At 41.2% G+C, this 24,022-nt stretch overlaps 1 protein-coding gene across 6 annotated transcripts in view; it reads right to left on the bottom strand.

Moving 5' to 3' along the window:
- The window catches only part of FAM114A1 (family with sequence similarity 114 member A1), a 114,194-nt gene that overhangs the window by 13,417 nt on the left and 76,755 nt on the right, over positions 1–24,022 (bottom strand). For all 6 annotated transcript variants that reach the window (XM_058722855.1, XM_058722853.1, XM_058722854.1 and 3 more), the window contains 6 exons: positions 21,540–21,692; positions 14,994–15,117; positions 9,426–9,517; positions 7,568–7,729; positions 5,682–5,821; positions 2,490–2,562 (listed from right to left, as the gene is read on the bottom strand). In XM_058722855.1, coding sequence (XP_058578838.1) covers positions 2,490–2,562; positions 5,682–5,821; positions 7,568–7,729; positions 9,426–9,517; positions 14,994–15,117; positions 21,540–21,692 — 744 coding nt within the window. The remainder of the gene's footprint in view (positions 1–2,489; positions 2,563–5,681; positions 5,822–7,567; positions 7,730–9,425; positions 9,518–14,993; positions 15,118–21,539; positions 21,693–24,022) is intronic.

The raw sequence follows: 24,022 nt of genomic DNA on the forward strand, positions 1-24,022 counted from the left end.
TTTGGGCCTCAGTTTCCCACCTAGTGAGCTGGGGAAAGAGTCAGAAGCTTTGGGAAGCTGAGTCGCCGAGGCCATGTCATCCTGATTAGGACCTCACACCTCTCTGTGAATCTGGCAGTTACACCAAAGTCCCTGGGTGTCTGTCACTCAGACAACACCGAGCACACACGTGCATTTCATCAAGCCTATCATATCAATGAACTTCTGTCTCCCTCTTCACTCTGTCTACATACAGAAGCTCTTATTGTGGAAGCCCCCAAATTATACAAGTATAAGGGTTGATGTTTTACAAAATAGGAGAAACAAACCAGATTCCTCGACAACAGAATGGATAGGTGGTATGTAGTTCATCCCTGATTAATCGAGTCGCTTACGGAAGTGTGGGAAACACACATTTCCTGACAGGTCCGCAATCATTTCCACTTCTTTTGAGAACTGACCTTGGCCTCGGTGGGTAGCAGGGTGGGGGAAAGTGCACCCCAGCAGCCAGGTAGGTCTGCATGATATGATCCTGTCCCCAGTCACTACGGGTGATACCAAGTGGACATGTGACCCACTGATGAGCCTTTCAGTAGTCTCACCCAGGAACTCAGAATCTGAATGGAGAGACATGGGGTCTGGGAAATGCTACAATTGAGTCACATTAATGGCAATGCTTTGGAGAGAGAGGAAATACATATTCTGGTGCTGGATCCCCATAGCTGCTCACATTCCTCTACTGCCTTTAATAAAGTCCCTTTTCTGTCTAGATTACGTACAGCTTGTTTCTGTCACTTCCTGTTATAGATTGAATTATGTACTCCCAGAAAGATATATTGAAATCCCAACCTCCAAGACATCAGAATGTGACCTTACTTGGAGATAGGGTCATTGCAGATGTAATAAGTTAAGATGAGGTCCCACCGGTCATACCCTAATCGAATATGAATGGTGTCCTTATAAGGAGAGAGAAATCTGGACACAGAAATACACAGAGAGAGGATGATGTGAAGGCAGAGAAAGAGATTATAGTTACACTGCCATGAGCCAAAGAATGCCTGGGGCTATAGCAGCTGGAAAAGGCAAGGAAGGATTCTCCTCTAGAGGCTTCTTGAGAGGGCATGTCCCTGCTGACACCTTGGTTTTAGACTTCCGGTCTCCAGAACTGTGAGACAATAAATTTCTCTTGTTTAAGCCCCCCACCTTTGCATGGTACCCATTATGGCAACCCTGGAAAACTAACACATTTGCAACCAAAAAACACCCTAACAAAAAAAAGGAAATAAAATTTGCTGTTTCTCATGGTAAGAATCATCTGCCCTTGAATCCAGGGCCTTAAAAGAAAAAGTAGAAAGATTAAAGTGGAGGAGGGGAATGCCTGGGTGGCTCAGAGGTTAAGCATCCAATGTCAGCTCAGGTCATGATCTCACAGTTCATGAGTTCCTGAGTTGGAGCTCTGTCTGCATCAAGCTCTGTGCTGACAGCTCAGCGCCTGGAGCCTGCTTCAGATTCTGTCTACCTCTCCTTCTGCCCCTCCCCTGCTCAGTTCTGTTTCTCTCCCTCTCAAAAATAAATAAACATTAAAAAACGTTTTTTTTTTTAAAAGGAGAAACATTTTTTAAAAAAGAGAAAGGTTAAAAAGGAATATTTTCCACTTGTCTTCCCAATCCCACTAAGGTAGGGTTATATAATGTGACTGGCTTCTGAAGAAAATAACCAGAAGCCACACCTCCAAACGCCAAACCTTTCAAACTTGTTACCTTGAGAATAGAAACACTTATGCCAACAGGTAGAATTTTTTTCTTTTGGTTAAAGTTGAAGAGTAATAATAAGGAAATGTCTCACAGTAGGTGGCATAGCCAACAGGTTCTGAGAGCAATAGTGAATGTGAGTATTCAAAATTATTTTCATAGGATAGATAGATAGATAGATAGATAGATAGATAGATAGATAGAATTATATATCACAAGTATTAAGCAATGAAAGGAACCTTTATTTGACTTTTTGTTTTTATTTTTTTTTTTAACGTTTATTTATTTTTGAGACAGAGAGGCAGAGCATGAACAGGGGAGGGGCAGAGAGAGAGGGAGACACAGAATCTGAAACAGGCTCCAGGCTCTGAGCTGTCAGCACAGAGCCCGACGCGGGGCTCGAACTCACGGACCGTGAGATCATGACCTGAGCTGAAGTCGGACGCTTAACCGACCGAGCCACCGAGGCGCCCCTATTTGACTTCTTTTTAAACAAATAGAGGAAATGAGGCCCAGAGATGTTTCAAGACCCACTTAATACCTTGTAAGTCAGAGATGGCAGCATCAGGATAGAACCCAGTCAGATGAGAGCCCTAAGTTACCTGTTCTAACAGAAGGTGCTCCTGGCCTGGTTTTAGTAAACATCATGGCACTGCTTCTGTTTTACGGAGCCAACAAAGAAGGCACTGCACTTCTCACAGCTCCTCATAGGCTCATCTCCCAAAACAGGTGAAAAAAAAATCACTATGATAAACTTACCCCAACAGTGGTTAAAGAATTCGTAAACTTCTTTGATAAGGAGTCCACTTCTTTACACATTGCAGTAGTTAATCTGCAAGAAAATAGGAGGTTTGGGGGGATTTTCCATAAGATAAAATAATTTAAAAATCAAGAAAATTACTGATACTGATACCATATTCATTGAAAAGAACACACACAAGTTTGAAGATGCTCTGCAGAAATGTTTCCCTCAATAATCTTTCATGGTTCACAATCATAGTTTAATCTAATCCTGGTTTTTCTCTGCATGCATAATTAATGAATAATCACCCTATCTCTTTCTTCCTCCCTCCCTTCCTCTGTCTCTCCTCTTCCTTCTTCCTCCCTCCCTTCTTCCCAGTAGACTTCACAGCTCAGTGCAGAGCCCAGTTCAAAGCTTTAACTCACAGCCCTGAGCTCATGACCTGAGCTGAAATCAAGAGTTGGATACTTAACCAACTGAGCCACTCAGGCACCCTCACCCTACCTCATTTTAGAATCAAAAGCATATGCAGGAGAATTTGAGGCTTGAGCTCCATAGGTTTAGGGGTGTAAGCTTCTTGCCAAGTGGCTTTTCTCTAGCTTTTTGGTCATTTTGAAATAATAATGAGCATTCATTGTTTTTATATGCATAATCATATTTAATCCTCATAGTGATTTTAAAGATTATATTAATATCCCCATTTTATAGATGGTGAAACTGGTGCTTAAGAAGGTTAAGTAACTTTTTTTTTGAAGTAGGCTCCACACCCAACTTGGGTCTTGAACTCATGACCTGGAGATCAACAGTTGCATGCTCTACTGACTGAGCCAGCCAGGTGCCTCAAGGAGATTAAGTAACTTGCTTAGGACATGCAGTAATAAGTGATAGAGCTGGAATTCAAATTCAGATGTCTCTTAATTTCTTGATTAAGTTTTTATTACGTACCTCATAATAAAGATCCTATAAAATCTGTTTTTATTTATTAAAAATTTTTAATGTTTTTATTTATTTTTGAGAGAGAGAGAGAGAGACAGTGCATGAGCAGGGAGGGGCAGAGAGAGAGGGAGACACAGAATCTGAAGCCGGCTCCAGGCTCTGAGCTGTCAGCACAGAGCCCGACGTGGGGCTCAAACTCACAAGCTGTGAGATCATGACTTGAGCCGTAGTCAGACGCTTAACTGACTGAGCCACCCAGGCGTCCCTATAAAATCTGTTTTTAAAGACTTCTATCAAAACTCCAAGTTTATTCTAGCCATTTGACTACTAGGACTTTACCTCAGGAAAATAATGCTAGACGGGCACAAATATTTAACAAAGCAACATTTGTCATAACATCACAGATGATGACAAAAACCAAAAACAATCCAATTAACCTAACAATGTGAATATTATCTATTTCCTTCTGTAACTAGTATATACGACTCTTATGAATAGTGGTTAAAATGCTATTAGAAAAATACTAACTCCAAGTTAAGACTCTTACATGTTAAGATCTAGTGAAGTCAGGAGCAGTGAGCTTGGTTTTGATAAATAGGGGTTCTGTCTAAGCTATGTATTTAGGTTTGTTGAGCTATATCTATCTGTCTACCATTCCATCCATCCATGCAAAACTTATCTGCAGAAAGGGTCAGGAGAAAGGTCCGGGGATAGCCCAGAGCCATTTTGTCTATGGCCTTGGGCAGGTGGGTGGAAAGGCACTTATTATACAGACACATGTGAGGCCTTACGACCTTTCTCTTGGTGCAGCTTGGTAAGGTCGGGATAATCTGGACTGGAAATCAGAGATGCTAAGAAAAAGGTCCTGCTATACATACTTAGGGACTTGTGAACACTCTCCCTTTACAAAAAACACCACAAATATAAAATACCACTTTGATGTCTTCCTCAATATTTTAAACGTTTCCTGGGGCGCCTGGGTGGCGCAGTCGGTTAAGCGTCCGACTTCAGCCAGGTCACGATCTCGCGGTCCGTGAGTTCGAGCCCCGCGTCAGGCTCTGGGCTGATGGCTCGGAGCCTGGAGCCTGTTTCCGATTCTGTGTCTCCCTCTCTCTCTGCCCCTCCCCCGTTCATGCTCTGTCTCTCTCTGTCCCAAAAATAAATAAAAAACGTTGAAAAAAAAAAAATTAAAAAAATAAAAAATAAAAAAACGTTTCCTATTTTTCCCTTTCCTCTTCCTTCTGTAGACTGGGGTAACTACATATTCTTCCTAAGCCTATTACGTGCAGGATTGTGTGGTTCTTAGATCACCTTTCATTTTCACATGTTTAGATAGGAAAATCTAGACTAGATGACACCTCCTTACAAGTGAGGAAAAATGCTAGCAGTAGTACAAAGATGCTAATGTCGACTTTTTGGAAAGTTTGCTCCCCACCTACAATGCCAAATACAGTAATAAGCAAAGACTAGTTAGCTAGCAAAGTGAATGAGTGTTTTGAGATGTGTGTGTTGTGTACCTGTGTATTTTTAGGAGGCTCTTATTTCGGCTCCTGTGTCTGTGTAGTAATGAGAAGGTGTTGGATCTGTGCTAATTTTCCACACTACAGCATATAGACATGCGGGTAAAAGCTGATGGCTTGTTTTTCAGCTCCATACCAACTATTTTCATGTGCATACGGTTACATTTTATTCCACTAGATAAACTAATAATAATAGCTACTATTTGTTGGAAGACTGTAACATATGATAGCACATATGCACACACATGCAATCCACAGGAAACTGGCTTGCATCAACAACCATCACTGCCAGAATTCAGAATATGCAGAGCTGGTATAAGTCGCTAGGAACCATGGGGGTGCATTTGAATATCTTTGGGAAGCTAGCTGAGAAGCTGTATCAAGGTGTCCTTTCTCTATTCTTGTGGTACGTTAAAAATGCAATTACCCTCAAAGGTCTGTACTTTTAAGACTTTGATCTATTAAAATAAACACTTATCCTTGAATGATTTAGTGTTTCTTTCCTTAAATCTCTTCATAAATAATCCCTAGAATGTCTACTTAATTGTTCTTATGCTTGTTAACATGATTCAGCAAAGAATCTTGTGATTCTTAAGAGAGTCTATTTTTAAAGATGACCACGGAACAATAGAATTAGTTGCCTTATAGTTTAAATCTTTAGTAGCCTAGGGTGTGTGTATGCCTCTATGGGTGTGTATCTGAATGGCACATACATGTAAAATTGGAAAAATAAGAATTAAAAGTAACATTTACTTTATCAGAACTCTTGCTTGGTCCTGAGCTGGTTTTTCCTCTTCCTGCCCATGAAGAACTAACTCTGCTACTTTATGCAGCTGCTCAATGCAACGTGCTGTTACTTCTGCCAGACTTTCGATGGACAGCATGTATACTTCCTGAAACAGATAAATGCAAGTAAGAAAATTATTCATGGAGCAGAAGCTTTGTTGAAAATCCTATAATGTGGGGGGCCCGGCTGGCTCAGTTGGTAGAGCATGCGATTCTTGACCTCTGAGTCATGAGTTCAAGCCCCACAATGGGGGGTAGAGTTTAATTAAAACAACAACAATCCTATAATGAAAAAAAATATATATATATATAATATATATAAAATATATATAAATTTTTTCCATATATAAATATTAAATTTATATATGGAAATTAAATTAATTAAAATTAATTTATTTAATTAAATTAAATTTATTAAATATATAAAAAATTATATATATAATATATATATAATATATATAAATTTTTTCCATATATAAATAATATATATAATATATATAATATATATATAATAATATATATTATATATATATAATAATATATATAGGGGCGCCTGGGTGGCGCAGTCGGTTGAGCGTCCGACTTCAGCTCAGGTCACGATCTCGCGGTCCGCGAGTTCGAGCCCCGCGTCGGGCTCTGGGCTGATGGCTCGGAGCCTGGAGCTTGCTTCCAATTCTGTGTCTCCCTCTCTCTCTGCCCCTCCCCCGTTCATGCTGTGTCTCTCTCTGTCTCAAAAAAAATAAATAAACGTTAAAAAAAAAAAAAAAAAAAAAAAAAAAAAGAATATATATAATATAAATTATATAAATATATTTATATATTTTATATATATATATAAAATTCTTGGGGAAAAATGGCCTGTATGTGTGTGTGTGTGTGTATATATATATATACATACACACACACACACACAAGTTTATATATATGTGTGTATATATATATATATATATATATATATATATATGCAATCCATATATATGTGTATGTATATATATATATATATATATATATATACACACACACACATGCATATATAAACTTGTAAAAAATATATATATATTTCATACACACATACATATATAAACTTGTAAAAAATACATATATATATTTCTTGGGGAAAAAAATGGCCTGACAAGTTTACTCAAAGGTGAATGGGTGTATCGGAGACTTTTCCAAGTAGAAAGGCTGCCATAACATGGAGGTGTTGCCGGGTCCCCGGTGTCACGGCAACACTCACATCTGTGTCCCTAGTTCTCAGAGCAGTTCTGGGCACACAACAGGCAGCTGCTCAAAAATGCTTGTGGAAGAATGGCTGAATAAGTCAACCTCACTGGACATTTTTCTTTATAGTGATCGAATTTAAAATCTACTTTCTCTAAAATGAAAATTCAATGTAAAAGTGAAGTTATTGCAAACTCATTTTTGAACACAGGTTATAAATTATGCTCACATAAATTTATTAAACTATAGAATAGAAACCATGGTCATGAAGTTTTTTTCTGGAAAAAGCTTCAATTACCTCATTAGTTTATGGGGCATAAAGACCTTTTATAGTTACAAATTTGCATATAAGATGGAGTTTTATCCTAATGATAAATCAACTATGTTCTTAAAGATCTTCTTTCCTTTAAATTATCATTGTAAAGCTCTGGAGAAAAACTACAATATCTATGCTAAGTCACGAATTGTCTTGGCATCGAGAAATTTTAGTGTTTATCCCATTAATACTCATATTTCTATAATGTGAAACAGGATACAAATGAAAACGAAGTGCTTTCTCCTCACTTGAAATTCGGCTACTAGTGAAATAAAGGTAATATTACTGCTCTTTAGGTAATCTCAAATAAATTTACCTCAACTGTCTTAGTTCTTCTCTCTTCCTTTTTGTCTTCTTCGGGATTTTCTGGTTTCTCTTCCTTTTCTTCCTTTTTGGTGTTCTCCTCTGCCTCTTCTGCCATATCTACTGATATGGTAGCTTGATCTTTTCCCACCCAGTCATGAGCCTTCTTCATGGCCTGCAAAGGCCCCCCAACCAAAGCAATTCGTTTATTATGCAAATTGGGAGACGAAGAAATTCCAATCCCCAGACTACAGTAAAATTGCCCTAAACCTTCAAGGGTGATTCTCTGTACATTCAAAAAGTGATGAGGCAATTCCTTAGTCCCCTTAAAAGCACCTTGTTGGTGCTTTCTGGTGAATATAAAGTAAGAAAAGGGGGCAGAATAGAAAGTATGGCGAGAACACTGCAGGACCTTTTTAAAACACACTGTGAAAGGATACACGGGTAAGAATAAAAAGGACAGTCACCTTGAAAGACCGATAGTATATTTTTCACTTTTCATGACCAACTATAAAAGAATAACAGTACTTTTTTATATATAGGTTAGAGACTTAGCCAGGGTCATTGCTAAAGCAAATTTCCTCATTTGATAGGGCTCATGAAACCCTTAATGTTTCACGAACCTAGTAATGTATCATGCAGTGAAGGTGAAGGATGGATCTGTTCTCTCTTCCCTCGTCATGGAGACATTAGACCTCAAGGGGGGAGGAGAGGAGCTGTTGGAAAGACCTGGAGCTGCTCCATGACTAGTTTAATCTCACATGAGTGCAGTCTGAGAAACCTGTAAGCCCAAAAAATTATGGCTAAATTGAACAAGCAGAACAACCCCCCTTCCCCATCTGTCATTCCCTGAATTTAGAAAGGGCAGACTCACCGAGTTTTTACATTACGGTTTAAAGCTGTTTGCTTAAGTGAAAGTTGTATCTGAGCTTATGTTAAACTTACTTCTCGTCTTAAAGCTTAGCTGACTATGTCCACAAGCCAGTGGGACCTTGGAGACACCACACACACACACACACACACACACACACACACACACACACACACAGCAGTGGCAGGTGCTGCACAGAGATAAATGAGGCAATTTCCCACTGTGTTCAAGTCACTGACCTGCCAGAATCAGTGACCTCTATCTGAGATAAAGAAATTACTCATGTCTCCCCCTCACTGCCTCATCCTGCCCTTTCCTCACCCACCTTGATTAAGTGAGGGCCTACATCAACTACTGCTTGCTAAAGAGAAGGGAAAAAAAGAGAATGGGAAAAATAACACAGTTTTAAGTACTTAATACGCAGTGTCTTCATTAACAAACTCCACGGCAAGTCCTTACACTAAGTTGCAAAACATGCTGTGGTACAATTAGAAGAACCCAGACTGAAAAAGCTGGATGGTTCTTAGACTCCACGTGGCACCAGCATTCTGTGCGGGAGGGGGCGTGTGGCTGACCCGGCTGAGGGGATTCTGTCTGCATGATTCTGGCACATCACTGCAGCGTGGGAGGGGAGACGGAGTTTGAAAAACCCCTTGGTGATTCTGTACCCCTTTTCCCTCCCCTATGCTGAAGATACCCACTGCTCTGATATACAATTCTATTTTGAGGAGAAGTGACTTGTGCAAGGTCACAGGGTCATTACTGGTGAAGTTGCAACTAAAAGGCAGGTCTCCTGACACAGTCTAGCATGTTCTCTCCCATCACATTTCATTATGTTGCCTCCTGGAATCTTAATTAGTGACCTCGTACTCTCCTCCCCCATCACCATGTGCCATTTGGGGTTTGGGGTTTTTCCATTTCAGGTGGATCTCTTGAATTTACAACTGATAACTTTAAAAACAACAACAACAATAAAAACTGAGACTTAGACAGTGCTGACCTTATTGAGTTTGTCAGGCGTGGCTGCAACATGTAATTCAAAGAGAAGCTCTGTAAGCATGCTAGCAAATTCTTCTCCCTTTTCTTCTAAGGCTGGAAATAGAAAATGACAGAAGTAAGAAACGTGATTTATTTTTCCTCCTTCAGAATGTGGCAGCTCCCCGAACCTTACAGCCCGCAGTCAAAGTGAAAGTGAGGGCTGCAGCAGCCTGCTCCCCCGCTGCCAGAGGGCAGCTTATGAGCTGCCCGCTCCCAAGCACCACGATGCTCGGGCAGCCGGCTGCCACCATGTGAGGGCTGCCCCAGCCTCGTTGCTCAAAGCTGTAGCTGGGGTGCCCCCAGGCTGACCTGAAGGCAGCGTGAGGGCAGGAAGGGACCTATCTGTCTTGTTGACAGCTATAGGTGATCGGTAGCTATTTGTTGAAAGAATGACTGAATGGACAAACGAATGGTGGAAGAGACCTGTGACAACACTGTATTTATGACCTGGAGTATTGTTATGCTTAGCACTGCAACTCTAATAATACCCAGGGCACCCTTTTCTGTCCACAGAGTCATAGTGCTGAGCAAGCAGAACTAGTCTCGTGGGTCATACACTACTTGATGTAACTACACTGTATCTCTTGGGAAATTTCCCAAGGTTTCAGAGGACACCTGTTGGTCCTATACTACTTCTTAATGGTATATCTTCCCTCCAGAATGGGAGCTACCTAAGGACAGACATGGTATATGTTTTTGCTCATTCCTGAATCCAGAGCATCCAACACAGTGGCCGGGAACATAATAGGTACTAAACTGAGTATTATTAAATAAACAGTTTGGTGGTAAACTATACCATATAGAATAATATATGGATCACATATATCATGTTATGTATAATATACCATCAAATAAAAATAAATTAATGTCATTGAGGGCCAATAAAAAAGATTAAAAAAAATTTTTTTTAATGTTTATTTATTTTTGAGAGAGACAGAGACAGATTGTGAGCAGGGGTGGGGCAGAGAGAGAGGGAAACACAGAATCCGAAGCAGGCTCCAGGCTCTGAGCTGCCAGCATAGAGCCCGACACGGGGCTCGAGCTTATGAACCGCAAGGTCATGACCTGAGCTGAAGTCAGATGCTTAACCCACTGAGCCACCCAGGTGCCCCAATAAAAACGATTTTTTACAAGTTATAATCTTACTTCTTTTTCTCATTTATATGTATGAATTGAAACCATATTTAAATTTTCTAAGTGCTAAAGAATTGATTCTACAATGGGTTTACCACCAGTTCGGGGGAGAATAAAAACATCATTAATCTGGCCTGATTACATGATCTCAAAACCCTCTGAGTAGAAAATCCTCTGGTTTGTGTCAGTGGGGAAAGGCATTACCTTCAGGGAGAACTAAGCCATGTGAGAAAAACTGTATCTAATACTTGTGTGCATGTGCCCTTTGCTGTTTTATAGACAAAATGGCTAATTAGCAGCTCGTGAAGACAGCCGGAGTAACTTGTATGTCTTTGTTTAAAACATTTGGCTTGATCAGTTTATCATCACCCGAGTTCATATATTCTCAGGGGAGAGACAGATTCATGAACAAAATAGAGAGGTAAAACATATGTGTCAGGTGGAAAGTTTTATGAAGTATAAACCAAGGAAGAGGAATGGGGGTGGCTGGCAGTCGGGAAGTGAGAGGGCAGCTGAGAAGGTGCCATTTGAGTAATGACAGAGGAGGAGATGGTGAGCAACACCAGATGGGGCACGGGAAGAGATCTCCAGGCAGAGACACCACCAACACAAAGTCCAAGAAGGAGTGTGCCCGGCTTGCGCAGGGACAGCAAGGAGGCCAGGGTGGCTGCAGCAGGGGCAGGGAGGTGTGTACCTTGGCGGTAGAGAGAGAGAGAGAGAGAGAGAGAGAGAGAGAGAGAGAGAGATGGCTGTCTTTGTTCAGGATGAAGCTGACACAAGCATCGTTCTAACCCGAAGAGGTAAGCGCACTGATTGAGAAGGCTTTTACAGCACCAAATCTTGCCCTGAGAGGGGTATTAAGAAGGCTTCCTGGAGGAGGTGATTACCTGAACCTAGTCTTCAACCTAATGCCTTCTCATTAGGTACTTGCAAGAAAGGAGAGATGAAGGGCTAGGGAGACAGAGACAAAGCTGAGATTCTCTCTCTCTGCTGGGCAGGGGTCTTGGTCTCACCCTCCCTACGTAGGCAAAGTAAGAGGGGCAGGCACACATCTGGGCAGCATCAGCAAGGGCTCATTGCCAAACTGCCTGGTTCTTCTCACTTCTTGTTCTGTGTGAGGCAATGATGCAGGGAAGTTAGAGCCCTGGACTTAGTTGTGGAAGGCATGGGTTCTACCCCAGCTCCTGCATTTAGAGAATATATGGCCTGGGGCTAGTCATGGGTCTTCTTGGCTTCCATACCCTCCTCTAAATTTAGATAGAAAAACCCATCCATCTCTGCTGTAGCACTGTTGTAAAGATCAAACAATGTAACAAATGTGAAAGTATTTGTAAACACTAAGATTTTATCAACTATGTTGTTACGTGCTACAAAGATAGAAACATAGGGAGACTGGGGTGTTTGGGTGGCTTAGTCGGTTGAATATGCAACCTCGATTTTGGCTCGGGTCATGATTCCATGGTTCATGGGATCAAGCCCTGCATTGGGCTCTGTGCAGACAGCACAGTGCCTGCTTGGGATTCTCTTTCTCCCTCTCTCTCTGCCCCTCCCCTGCTCTCTCTCTCTCTCTCTCTCTCTCAAAATAAATAAAATAAATAAACATTAAAAAAAAAACATAGGGAGATCAAAAATATTTGGGAGTCATCAATGCTGAATTAGGATGCAAATACTTTGTGTAGCTCCAATTTTTTTTTTTTTTTTTTTTTTTTTTTTTTTTTTAGAAGCAGGTTCCACACCTAGCATGGAGCCCAGTGCGGGGCTCAAACTCACGACACTGAGATTAAGACCTGAGCTGAGATCAAGAGTCAAATGCTTAACTGACTGAGCCACCCAGGTACCCCTCTCCAGCTTTTAAATGTGCATTTGTTCTATACAACAGAAAAAGATACCAATAACTTTTAGCAGATATCTTAGGGGAAAAAAAGCCACAGAGAAAAATGGAAGTAGAGAAAAACAGAAGTAGAGAAAAACAGATGATCAATACTGTTGCAACAAAGAATATCTATTACTACAACTCTTGGTTCGTACATGTGGTCAAGATCTTCACTGAAGCGGTAAAAATAGAAAATGGCCTTTCAGAACCTCTTCACGACAGTGGTAAACCAAATTAGAGACCTATAGTAGTGTGATAAAATTACACACTGCTGGAAAGACAATCTTGCAAATCATTAGCTAATATTATCAAAGGCAGAGGAGCCTGATGTTGAGTTTAGCTGAAAACGACAATTTGTTATATTTTCCAAGACTTGCAAATAAATTATTTACATGTTAAGGGGCCTTTAGGAATGTAAATGCTTACAAGAAAAAAAAAATGGATGCAAATGCTCTGGTTTCTCTCAGAGTGTTCCTCCTGGCTCGTCCACTCACCCCCACTGATGAGATAACTCTTTACAGCTTTTAGATAATCTGTCCACCTCTATGGAGTTGTCATGCTCCATCATAACTGGATTGATTTAATGGCAACCCCGCTACTCTTTTCTCCCAGTTTTTCTTTACATGTTTTACATTTATCTATTAAATTAATTAAAATTAATAGTGTTTTGATAATCTGGAGATGCCCTTTGGGAAAATGGATATATTATGGGCGGTAATAGGGTTCTGTCACTTAAGGAGAGAAAGTCTACCATTTCTTAAGCATGCTGTCCAGGACTTCAATTTTTGTTTTTTGTTTTTGTCATATGAAAAAAGCCCAATTTACTAAAGCTCTGTATTGACTGAAACACATCATATATGGTAGCATTAACAGTATTAACAGTATTGAACCAAGGTTCCTCTCTAAGAAATTACCCTAGTTGGGGATGCAGGGCTGCTTTAAGTTGCACTGGCAACAGTACTGACATTAGGGGAAATCTGGGATCTTCTTTTTGTCGTTCTCAATGACTCCCCCATTAGGATCAAGGTCTACCTTAGGCATCATGAAACCAAAGAGAGGTAATGTGGATCTTTCTGGTGATTGTTACTCTGGAAAACAGGCATCCCTATTGGTTCATCTTGGGCCCATAATACCATGTGCGTGAACTCTGACAGCTAGTGTCTTAGTTTCTCATTATTAAAGCAAAGACAAGGCTGTCATTCTTTGTGACTTTTGTAGAAACACACAAATCTCAAAAACATTCTTCTCCAACAGTCTCTTTGATATTGACTTCTTTCTATTGTTCTGTATAACTGAGTCTTCTATTTTGATGCAATGAGCATAAACCTCATTAAACTGAAGGCACATAAGGTCTCTACGAAGGACTAAAGTGGGAGATGGTATTTAACTAAGTTTGCAAATGCCTAGAATAATCTTGCCCTGAGCAACGAGGCTGAATCGCTTGGCTCTCATGGTTGAGCCTTGATTAAAGGTAGGTAACACACCTGGGCACAGAACACTTCTGGCTCTTTGATGGGTATGAAGGCACATGATCGCTATGCTGTGTGGGTAATAACAAATACAATCATAAATAAAAGCTACAATTGATTGTACCTTTACTATTGTCCTGGCATTGTTTTAGCACTTTAAATAACAATACCAGCTAATGTTTTTGAGCAGTTCTGTGTGCCAGGCTCTGTAATAAATATTTTTACATATATTCTCTAACTTGAGCCTTACAACAGCCCTTGGGAATCTGTATAATTGTCTCCATTTAGCAGGTGAAGATAACGAGTTTCAGAAAGGTTACCTAACTTGTTCAAGGCCATGCAGCCAGTAAATGGTGGAAATGTTTCAAATGGGACCTTGAGAGAGTCCCAGGAGAAGTCAGCCTGTGTGGCCATGGTTGCCTGTTAGCATAACCTGAACAACTGTGGTTGCAGTGCTAGGTGATGACCTCAGTAAGAAATTACTCTCGGGCAGTGCCTGGGTGGCTCAGCTGGCTAAGTGTCCGACTCTTGATTTCAGCTCAAGATAGGGTGGTGAGATTGAGCCCCACGTTGGGCTCTATGCTCATCTCTCCCTCTCTCTCTCTGCCCCTCCAAAATAAATAAATTCTTAAAAAAAAAAAAAAAAAGAAAGAAAGAAAGAAAAGAAAAATACAAGAAGAAATCCATGAAAAGCCCTGCCCACTGCATGCAGATACGAAATTAGATATCAGAGCATAAACTCCAGTCATCAGGGCCCTGCTCAGGGCACTGCGTTCTTGGTCCATGTGACCATTCGCGTTTACTGTGCGCCGTGATGTGTCAGGAACTGTGCTGCCCACCAGAGAAATGAAGATGTGTCAGTCAGGAGTTCCCGCCCTACAGATCAATGTGACCAGCTCCTGTAACAAGAGCAGATGTACAGAGTGTTCTGGAAACGAGAAGGAGGGGCAATTGCATTGAATCATTCCCTGTTCAAAGGGCTGCGTTTATTAGCCGTTTCTGAAGGATCATACCAACACTTTGTTTTGCTGTTTAACCGATTATTTTCCTTTACCTTGTTCTTCTTGATTCTCTTCATTCTCCAATTCTTTGGCTGCAAAGATGTCTTTAATGGAAATTAGGTCGTTTTTTAAGAGTTCCAGCTTCTCTCCATCAAGCGATGTTAAAAATGACTGAACCTGAAAACAGAAATAGGTCAGCGTAACTGTCATCTTTTCTTCTCATTAGTCACATTTACACAGGGCCGTCCCCAGTTCTCCCAGGACTCAGGCGATTGGTGGTATGTGTGTGTGGGGGGCGGTGGGGGGCAATGCCAGGTTGAACGCTGGATTTACTGCCTATGAACCTTGCAACTTTGGGTGAGTTACATAAGCTCCCTGGGCCTCAGCTTTTACAACTTTAAAGGGAGAGCCACACTTCATTGTGATCCTTTGTGACGTAAATGAAATAGTGACCGTGAAGTACGAGACACAGGTGCAAAAGGCAGACGCTAAGTAAATTGTGGTGGCAGCTCTTGTAGCCAAGTGGTTAAAAACACACATGTTGTCAACTCTGAATTCAAAGATGAGCCCCGTGGGGCGCCCGGGTGGCTCAGTCAGTTAATCGACTGACTCCTGATCTCAGCTCAGGTCATGATCTCAAGGTCATGGGATTGAGCCCCACATCAGGCTCTGTGCTCTGTGCTGAGCATGGAGGCTGCTTAAGATTCTCTTTCTCCCTCTGTCCCTTCCCTGCTTGCTCTCACTCTTAAAAAAAAAAAAACAACAAATATGAATCCCTCACTTATGAATTGTGTGACCTGGGATAATTTATTTAACCTTTCCATGTCTTTCCTTCCTTATCTGTAAAATGGGTTCTAATAGCATCTCCCTTGTAAGGTTGTTTTGAGGGTTAAATAAGATAATGTATTTAAAAGTACTTACAGTGACAGTCAAGAAATTACATATATGTCATGTATGTTAACATAAAAGAATATTAACATATGTATATATAATACATATACATATAAACAAACACATAAAGAAATGTTTTACATATACAGATATACATACATTATTACTTGCTAGATGTGGGTTATACACCAGGGCTACAAAAACACATGAGACATTTTTCTTCTCAGAGATCTTGCAGTCTAGAGGAGGAAAGCCCAGGCTAACCGCTAACGGCCATGACAGATGTGAATGGAGGGGCAGTGGGGCACCAGGGAGGCGACTTCAGTCCCACTTGGGGAGACAAGAGGGTGGGCAGGGAGAATTCACAGAGGATGATGCTTGAGCTGACAACTTCCCTGTTCATTGTCTTCAGAGCCCCTCTTTTGAAACTGACCGCGGTAAACACTTAAAAATTATTTGCACACATGGCCAGCCATCCTCTGTGAATCTGAAGACTGATTTGAACTTTCAAAATGGCCACAGTGCATGGAAAAACCATACAAAAAATGACATAAGACTGTAAAGTAGTAAAGTTTTCATTCTGCAGGTCAAACACTTGCTCTGGAGCCAGAACCAGCAGAGGAGCCGCAATGCCCCCTGGAATATGTTTTCGTATTCATTATGGTTGTAGATTCACACATCAGGGTAAGCGAGAGGGTTAGAGAGGGCATCAGGGATGCCAGGAAAACATTTTCCTAGAAGTTGTCATGTATATCAGGAGGACAGAATGCAATGGCAAGGGGCTCCGGAAGGAAGCGTGGCAGGAAGGCATCCACACAAACCCATCAGTCATGGAGTTCAGCAGGTGGAGGCAAACGCACCCTGCATGATGGCTGCCCGCCCCCCCCCCGTCCTTTGGCTCTGACCTTTTAAGAGCTTCTTTTCAGCTCAGATATTCATGATTAGGTCTCAGGGTCCTAGATAGGCCCACATCAGATTCCTACAATTCAGATATATTTTTAAACAGCAGTTTTCAAAGAGTAAAAGAAAAAAGGTAATTATTGAATAAATGTGCTTGAGCACAACACTTAGTGAAAATGTGGGGCATTATGGTTTCCTCATGTCTTCTGGAGGGGAGCCATCCTCTGGGAGGGAATGCACTGGGGTTGTATGCGTTGGGCATCCTTTGGAAAGGATTCTTTCTAGCAAAGGAATCTATTGTCAGCATCTTTCTACTACAGTATCTCTTTTGCTTCCTCCTAATTCATTCCATTATGCCAAGGTGATGAGCATTGAATCTTTATTTCAATCCAATAATAAATAATCATGCGCTCCTCAATAAATATTCATAGAATGCTGACTATATGCTTGGCATTCTGCTAAGTGTTGATGGGAACACAAGGGTAGACAGTCTGCCTTGTAAATCTTTTCCCTGAGAGGGAGTATAGAGTGCCATTTTGAAGATTCTTGCTTACTGTTCTTGTGAGCTATTGTGTATAATAGCAATTAAAATGATTAGTTTTTTTCATAAGGTTTATAGTATATCACATTGTCATGCCTGTTGCCATCCTAGTCAATCTAGTAGAATAGTAATGATAATAATTCCTTATATTTCCATATAATGTGCCTATGTTTTAGCCAATAGCAAGGTCAGCAGAGGTGATGTGTATCATTTTCAGGTCAAGGCTCTTAAAAAATGGGAGTGTACCCTCTACACCTTTCTGTCCTTATGCTGGTGGGATAAAGACAACAAAGAGGGCCTAGAAGATGGTAGAATCCAATGCTCTAGACTCAGACACAGGGGAGTCCACAGGGCCAAAGGGATGTGCCCACCCCGAGCCCACACTCCTTCTTCCAAACCACTCTCTAGGTACTAAAGTTGCTAAAGTTTCCCTCCCTCAACCTGTATGGATCTCTACTCAGGATGTGCTCCTTATGGCAGGACCATCCACTGGAGGGTGCACCCCTAGGTCTAAGAGGTGGCTGTTAGCAGTGGCGTGGATGGAACTTGAACTAGGGTATCCTCACATGTACATATAAAGCCCTTGAAGTGAGAGATAGCTGGAAATAAAGAGAGGAGAGCAGGCAGGAGGGTAGTATGGAAATGTGAGGAGTGTGAGAAGTCTGAATGGGAACCAGGCCTTCAAAGTCATTATAAAAGTGTATTTGTTAGGGTAGGATGACAGAATATATATATTTTTTAACAGTTTGTTTCAAAACTCCTTTAACTTCCAAGAATTTGGTGTGTAGAGGAGGTCTAGTTAAATTTGAATGATGAATATTTTCTTAGTGTGTGTGTCTCAAATATTGCAGAGGACATATTTACGTTAAAAAAGTATTCATTGTTGGGGCGCCTGGGTGGCTCAGTCGGTTAAGCGTCTGACTTCAGTTCAGGTCATGATCTCACCATTTGTGAGTTCGAGCTCTGCATCAGGCTCTGTGCTGACAGCTCAGAGCCTGGAGACCTCTTTGGCTTCTGTGTCTCCCTCTCTCTCTATCCCTCCCCTGCTCATATTTTGTGTGTGTGTGTCTCTCTCTCTCTCAAAAATAAACATTAAAAACATTTTAAAAAGAAGTATTCATTGTTTATTAAAAGTTAAAGCTTATCTTGTCATCCTGTATTTTTATTTGCTAAATCTGACAACCCCAGTAAGGATCTCCATTTGTATTCTTGCCTGAGGCAGGTGAACATCAGGACGGATCTAGTGGAGCCATGAGATGGACAGAGCGTGGCTCCTGAACCCCTAATTCAGGAAAGCTGCCTGATGACCAGGCACTCCCATCTTGGACGGTTCTAGAATGAGGATAACGCCTACTGATTTGACCCATATATTTTTAGGACTTTTTTTTATAGCACCCAGTAACGCATTACTAATCCAAGAAAAAGTTCTGCATTCCCTACTATGCATCTATAAAAATCTCTAGGCTGGGGGAACAAAAGCAGAGCTTGTAGAACAGTGTGTAAACAGAGGGAAATGCATCCCTCCAGGGACCAAACCTCCTTCCTAGCAACGTCAGTCGTTTGGGGCTCTTTTCTAAGGACCTGGGACTCTTTCACAGCTGAAAGCTGCAATGGAACTCTCCAGAATGGAATCTCTCTACAACTATGATAACTACAAGAGACCACACATCCGTGTTATGTTTTTAATTAAAACAACACACATACACACACATATAAGAATGCATGTAAAAATAAAATGTCATCAACCTTATATACGCATATACATAAACATGTATAAAAAGGCAGCTAACATTTATTGAGTACTTATTATCTATTCAGCAAGCTGCAACTGGCTTCACATGGATTATCTCATTTAATTCTTTAATGCTGCTATGAGGTAGGTTTTATTATTAATTCCATTTCACAGATAAGGAGATTGAGGTAAGATGGGTCCAAAATCATACAGCTCCTGAGTGGCATTTGATCGCGTAATGTCTGACTCGAAGCCCAGCTTTTATAGGGAAAGATTTGTGATTCAGTGGAAAACTACATTTTCTAGAGCACACGTTACCAGGTTATCTGATTCTGAGTCTATGGGAGCAACTTCACAACTCTATGGATTGCACGAGCTGAGAGCAGTGCAAAATAATTCTAGTCTATAGACGTGTGAATAGATTCTGTCCAGCAGAGGAACAGCCTCACCTCCTGTGGTTTATGACTATTTGCACACTGGTTTCAAAATTGCTTTACTCCACATAAATATGTGTGTTGGCTTTTCCCCTGAACCAATTATAATATCTGCTTGGTTCTTTCATTTAATTAAGAGGCTAAATAAATTCTTTAATTCACGTTCATTTTGTAACTGTATATGAGGCATGATTTTGTTCTTAAAAAATTACCCCCTTTAACAGTTTAACCACAAGACTGTTCCTGATGGCTCATGGATAACAACAACAAAAAAGAAATAAACACAGAAAAGTGACACATAACTCAATCATCTGGAAGGAGGGGGATTTCCATCCTGTTTGGTTCTTGGTTGCCTCTTATAGGGCAGAGGCTATGTTTCCTGGCTTAGGTGGGCATCAAGAATGTCTGTATCCCCTCCAAGTGCAAACATGGAGGACATGGCCGAGAGAGAGTTAAGAATCACTCCTCTACTGTAAGGCTCACTTCCAAGTTCCTCTTGCCATCAGGGGCCTGCTTGTCCCCAGTGAACGTCACTGAGATGAGCTATGGCCCCTCCCAGGACGTTCAGCGGGTGCTACCCTGTGGCTCTGCCAGAAAAACACCCCAAAGTACAATCAGCCTGACACCAGGCAAAAGAGCTGTATATATAACTAAGTGAATTAATAGTTTTAAAGCACTTAGAATAGTGACTATATAAGTATCATATGAGTATTTGCTCAATAACTACCCTCCCCCACCCGCCATGTAGATCCTTTTATTTTTTTTATTTTTTTTTTTTTTTAAATTTTTTTTTCCCAACGTTTTTTATTTATTTTTGGGACAGAGAGAGACAGAGCATGAACGGGGGAGGGGCAGAGAGAGAGGGAGACACAGAATCGGAAACAGGCTCCAGGCTCCGAGCCATCGGCCCAGAGCCCGACGCGGGGCTCGAACTCACAGACCGCGAGATCGTGACCTGGCTGAAGTCGGACGCTTAACCGACTGCGCCACCCAGGCGCCCCCATGTAGATCCTTTTAAAACAAATCCCCAAACCCTGCTGATTTCTACTGTTTCTATTTTGTTTCTTGAGATCACAGTGATGGGGATGTGAATGTACAGGGCTATCAGGTAATTCCCAGGTTTCCATTCTGGAACATTCCCAGATAGAACTTTTTTTTTTTTAATGTTTATTTATTTTTGAGAGAGAGAGACAGAGTGAGAGCAGGGTAGAGGTAGAGAGAGAGGGAGACACAGAATCTGAAGCAGGCTCCGGGCTCTGAACTGTCAGCACAGAGTCCAGCATGGGGTTTGAACTCATGAATGGTGAGATCATGACCTGAGCTGAAGACCGATGCTCAACCAACTGAGCCATCCAGCTGCCCCCCAAATAGACCTTTAACCCCCAGCAAGATAATCCTGCCTTTTGTGGCCCAGGCTTTTTAACGAATGGGTGAACACAGCACTACTTAGCCCATAAAACTCTATTAAAACCCTGCAGTCTGGAAGAAACATCAGCTGCTTTGTTTTCATTGGGTGGATATGGCAATGTGGCCTAGTAGGGCATCGCTGGTCTGGGTACATCACCAAAAGGAAGCACAGGGCCAGGAGCCTGACAGGCAAGTTTCTGAGCAACCTTTGGCACCATGAAGTGTGGTAGTGATGACTCTTATTTTGCTGGCCTTCTTGGGGGCAGGGAGGGGTAATAGCTTAGCATAGGACAGGGAGGAAATAATATGGAGCATGAGGGGTCATCAAACTGTATCATATCTGTGACCCTAGCACACTACTAACAAGGCCCTAAACATGAGATATTTTAACAGCAGATTTTCCAGTTTCTCTCATGTATAAGAAAACAAATTAGTGAACATGGAATTTTATTTTATTTATTGTTATTATTATTATTTTTTTTTTTTTAGAGAGAGAGAGCATGAGCAGGGGGAGGGGCAAAGGGAGAAGAGAGAGAATCTTAAGCAGGCTCCACACCCAGCACAGAGCCTGACACGGGGCTCGATCTCATGACCCTGAGATCATGACCTGAGCTGAAATCAAGAGTAAGACGTTCAACAAACTGAGTCACCCAGGTGCCCCAGTGAACATTATACATGAGCAGAGCTGACATACCTTGCTTTCACTTTCATTGGACAGAATTTCCAGGGCTTCCAGGTGTGACAAACCTTGATACTCATCAAACAGCATCCCGTAGTGTGCGGTCCTCTCGGCCGTGAGCTGCTGGGCCAACCTCTGCTTCTCTTTCTCCTTGGCTTCTCTTAACATCTGCAGAAATACACAGTGTTTGTGCCCTGGGTGTATGCTGGGAAGCCTCATTTCCTGAATCAGGGGAGATAAGGGCTGGCTTTGTATTTGTGAAGAGTAGGTTTTAGTTACTTGGGAATTTCTAACACAATGATTCTTTGATTGATCCTACTGACAATTTTTACATAATATTCCACTTTGAGTTTTCCATGTTCATTATATACATGAAAAGACAAAGCAAAAATTCTATGCCTGGGACCAGGATTGGAAAGAAGCACATCAGAAGCTGAACCGTGGTTTCCGCTGAAGTGTTTTCCGTGTGTGATTAATTTTCTTATTTTCTAAAATATCCAAATTATCTATAACGAGCAAATCGATGCACACCAGGAAAGTCTAATCTATTGTGATAGGGTTCACTGCAACTTCGGCACCCAGGCAGACCTCAAGGCAGTCATAAGCTGGTCTGCTTTGATCTGAGTTGCGTTATTTTAAAAAATTTTATGTGGGTGGCTATTAACCATCTTTGATGAACAATATTAATAAAATATAAACTCATAACGTATTTCTCATCAGATACTAAGTATAAAGAAGAATATTAGCTTATTGATGCTGGATAAGTAGGACTGTGAATGGAGTTCCTCTCCATGTTGATCATTTCTCTCCAGTTATTTTTTTTTTTGTTTAAATAAAGAGAGCAAAGTGAACACCGAGTCCCCCAGTCACTGCCAATTTCCTGCACTTGCTTTCTGTGATTCTAAGCATCTTTTATTTGATTCCTCATTAAGTTTACTGGGCATTACGTTTATAGGGTTCTTTAGTATCTATGGAGAGCACCATAAACACAGTGGCCACCACAAATTCACAAGGGAAAGATCATGGAAGAACAGACTGTGGTTTTTAATGTGCATCAATAAAACAATCGACCCCATTTCTCCTTTTGGGTTCTTGAGGCGCTTAGCCAAAAACTCACTGGGCTGCAGACAGAATTCTCCCCTCTATCTGTCTTTAACATTAATATGTACAAGCTCTGAATTTTAAATTTTCAAAACAATCTCATCAAATTACCACTGGGGATTTAAAAAAATTTTTTTAATGTTTATTTATTTTGAGAGAGAGAGAGAGAGACAGAGTATGAGTGGAGGAGGGGCAGAGGGAGAGCCCACAGATTCTGAAGTGGGCTTCAGGCTCTGAGTTGTCAGCACAGAGCCCGATGCAGGGCTCAAACTCATGGACTGTGAGATCATGACCTGAGCTGAAGTCGGACGCTCAACCGACTGAGCCACCCAGGCGTCCTGAAATTCTCCATTTTAGAGGTATGTGAATTTCAACCAAAGAAGCATAGTTAGCCAGTTTCTGGACTCGGTCACATTTCCCCCACATTATCACCTTCTTAACTAGAATGGAATTTATATCTATACATATATACTTATATATAGACACATATATAGGCTTATATGTAGGTACATGTGTATATATAATATATAGTATGTACGTATGTATCTATATAAATTTTATATATAAGTCCTGTGGCAACAATATTCCTACATGCTCACCAAATACCCTTTCTATCCTAGACACATAGCTGAACTATATTTCTCAGCCCCTTGAGTTGAATTAAGTAGACTCTGTGGAAGTTGTGGCCAAAGGAATGAGGGTAAAGTGACGTATATCACTTCCAGGGAGAAGTCCTAAAGTGTCCTACCTACCTGGCCCTCCCATATTCCTTCCCCTTCTATGAGGCTGGAAGTAAAGATTTTAGGATGGCAGATCCACAAGATATGGACTCAGAAAAGAGCTATCTAGAGAGTCCCTGAACAGGGACATTCACGCTGCAGGAGTGAAAGTTAGATTTTTTTGCTCTTAGCCACATCGATCCTTGGGGGTTGGTGTTTTAGTCTCATTTTCATTTCACAATATCTGGTATTAATTATCTGATTAGTACAAATGTATTTTCTTTTGCAGGATCGGTAGGCTGGTGGTTTAGATGATCCTGCCAAGTCCTGACCTGAGCTATAATATCAGAGTGGTTATATGAAGGTTACTCTGGAAGAGACCAGAGGAAATAGCTTAAAACAAAAGCTTTTCAGGAACTGCCACTAACATGATGTCAGTGATGGCTCCTTAGTGGCTTCCTAGTGTTGAGCCAGGAGAAAGTATGTTTGTCCTGCCTATGAAATTTATGAAATCTGGGGCTGTATCAGCCGCTCCTGATTTCAGGAAGGCAGAGACAGACCTGGTGTATCTGCCTGTCACGGAGGAAGGGACCAGGAGCATGTCCGCACTGCGGAGCATGAACTGGGCATGTGCCATCTGAAAAAGCAAGTTCACTATTAGGATTTTATACTTGGAAA

Source organism: Neofelis nebulosa, chromosome 3 (genome assembly GCF_028018385.1).
Source record: "Neofelis nebulosa isolate mNeoNeb1 chromosome 3, mNeoNeb1.pri, whole genome shotgun sequence".
Lineage (NCBI taxonomy): Eukaryota > Metazoa > Chordata > Mammalia > Carnivora > Felidae > Neofelis > Neofelis nebulosa.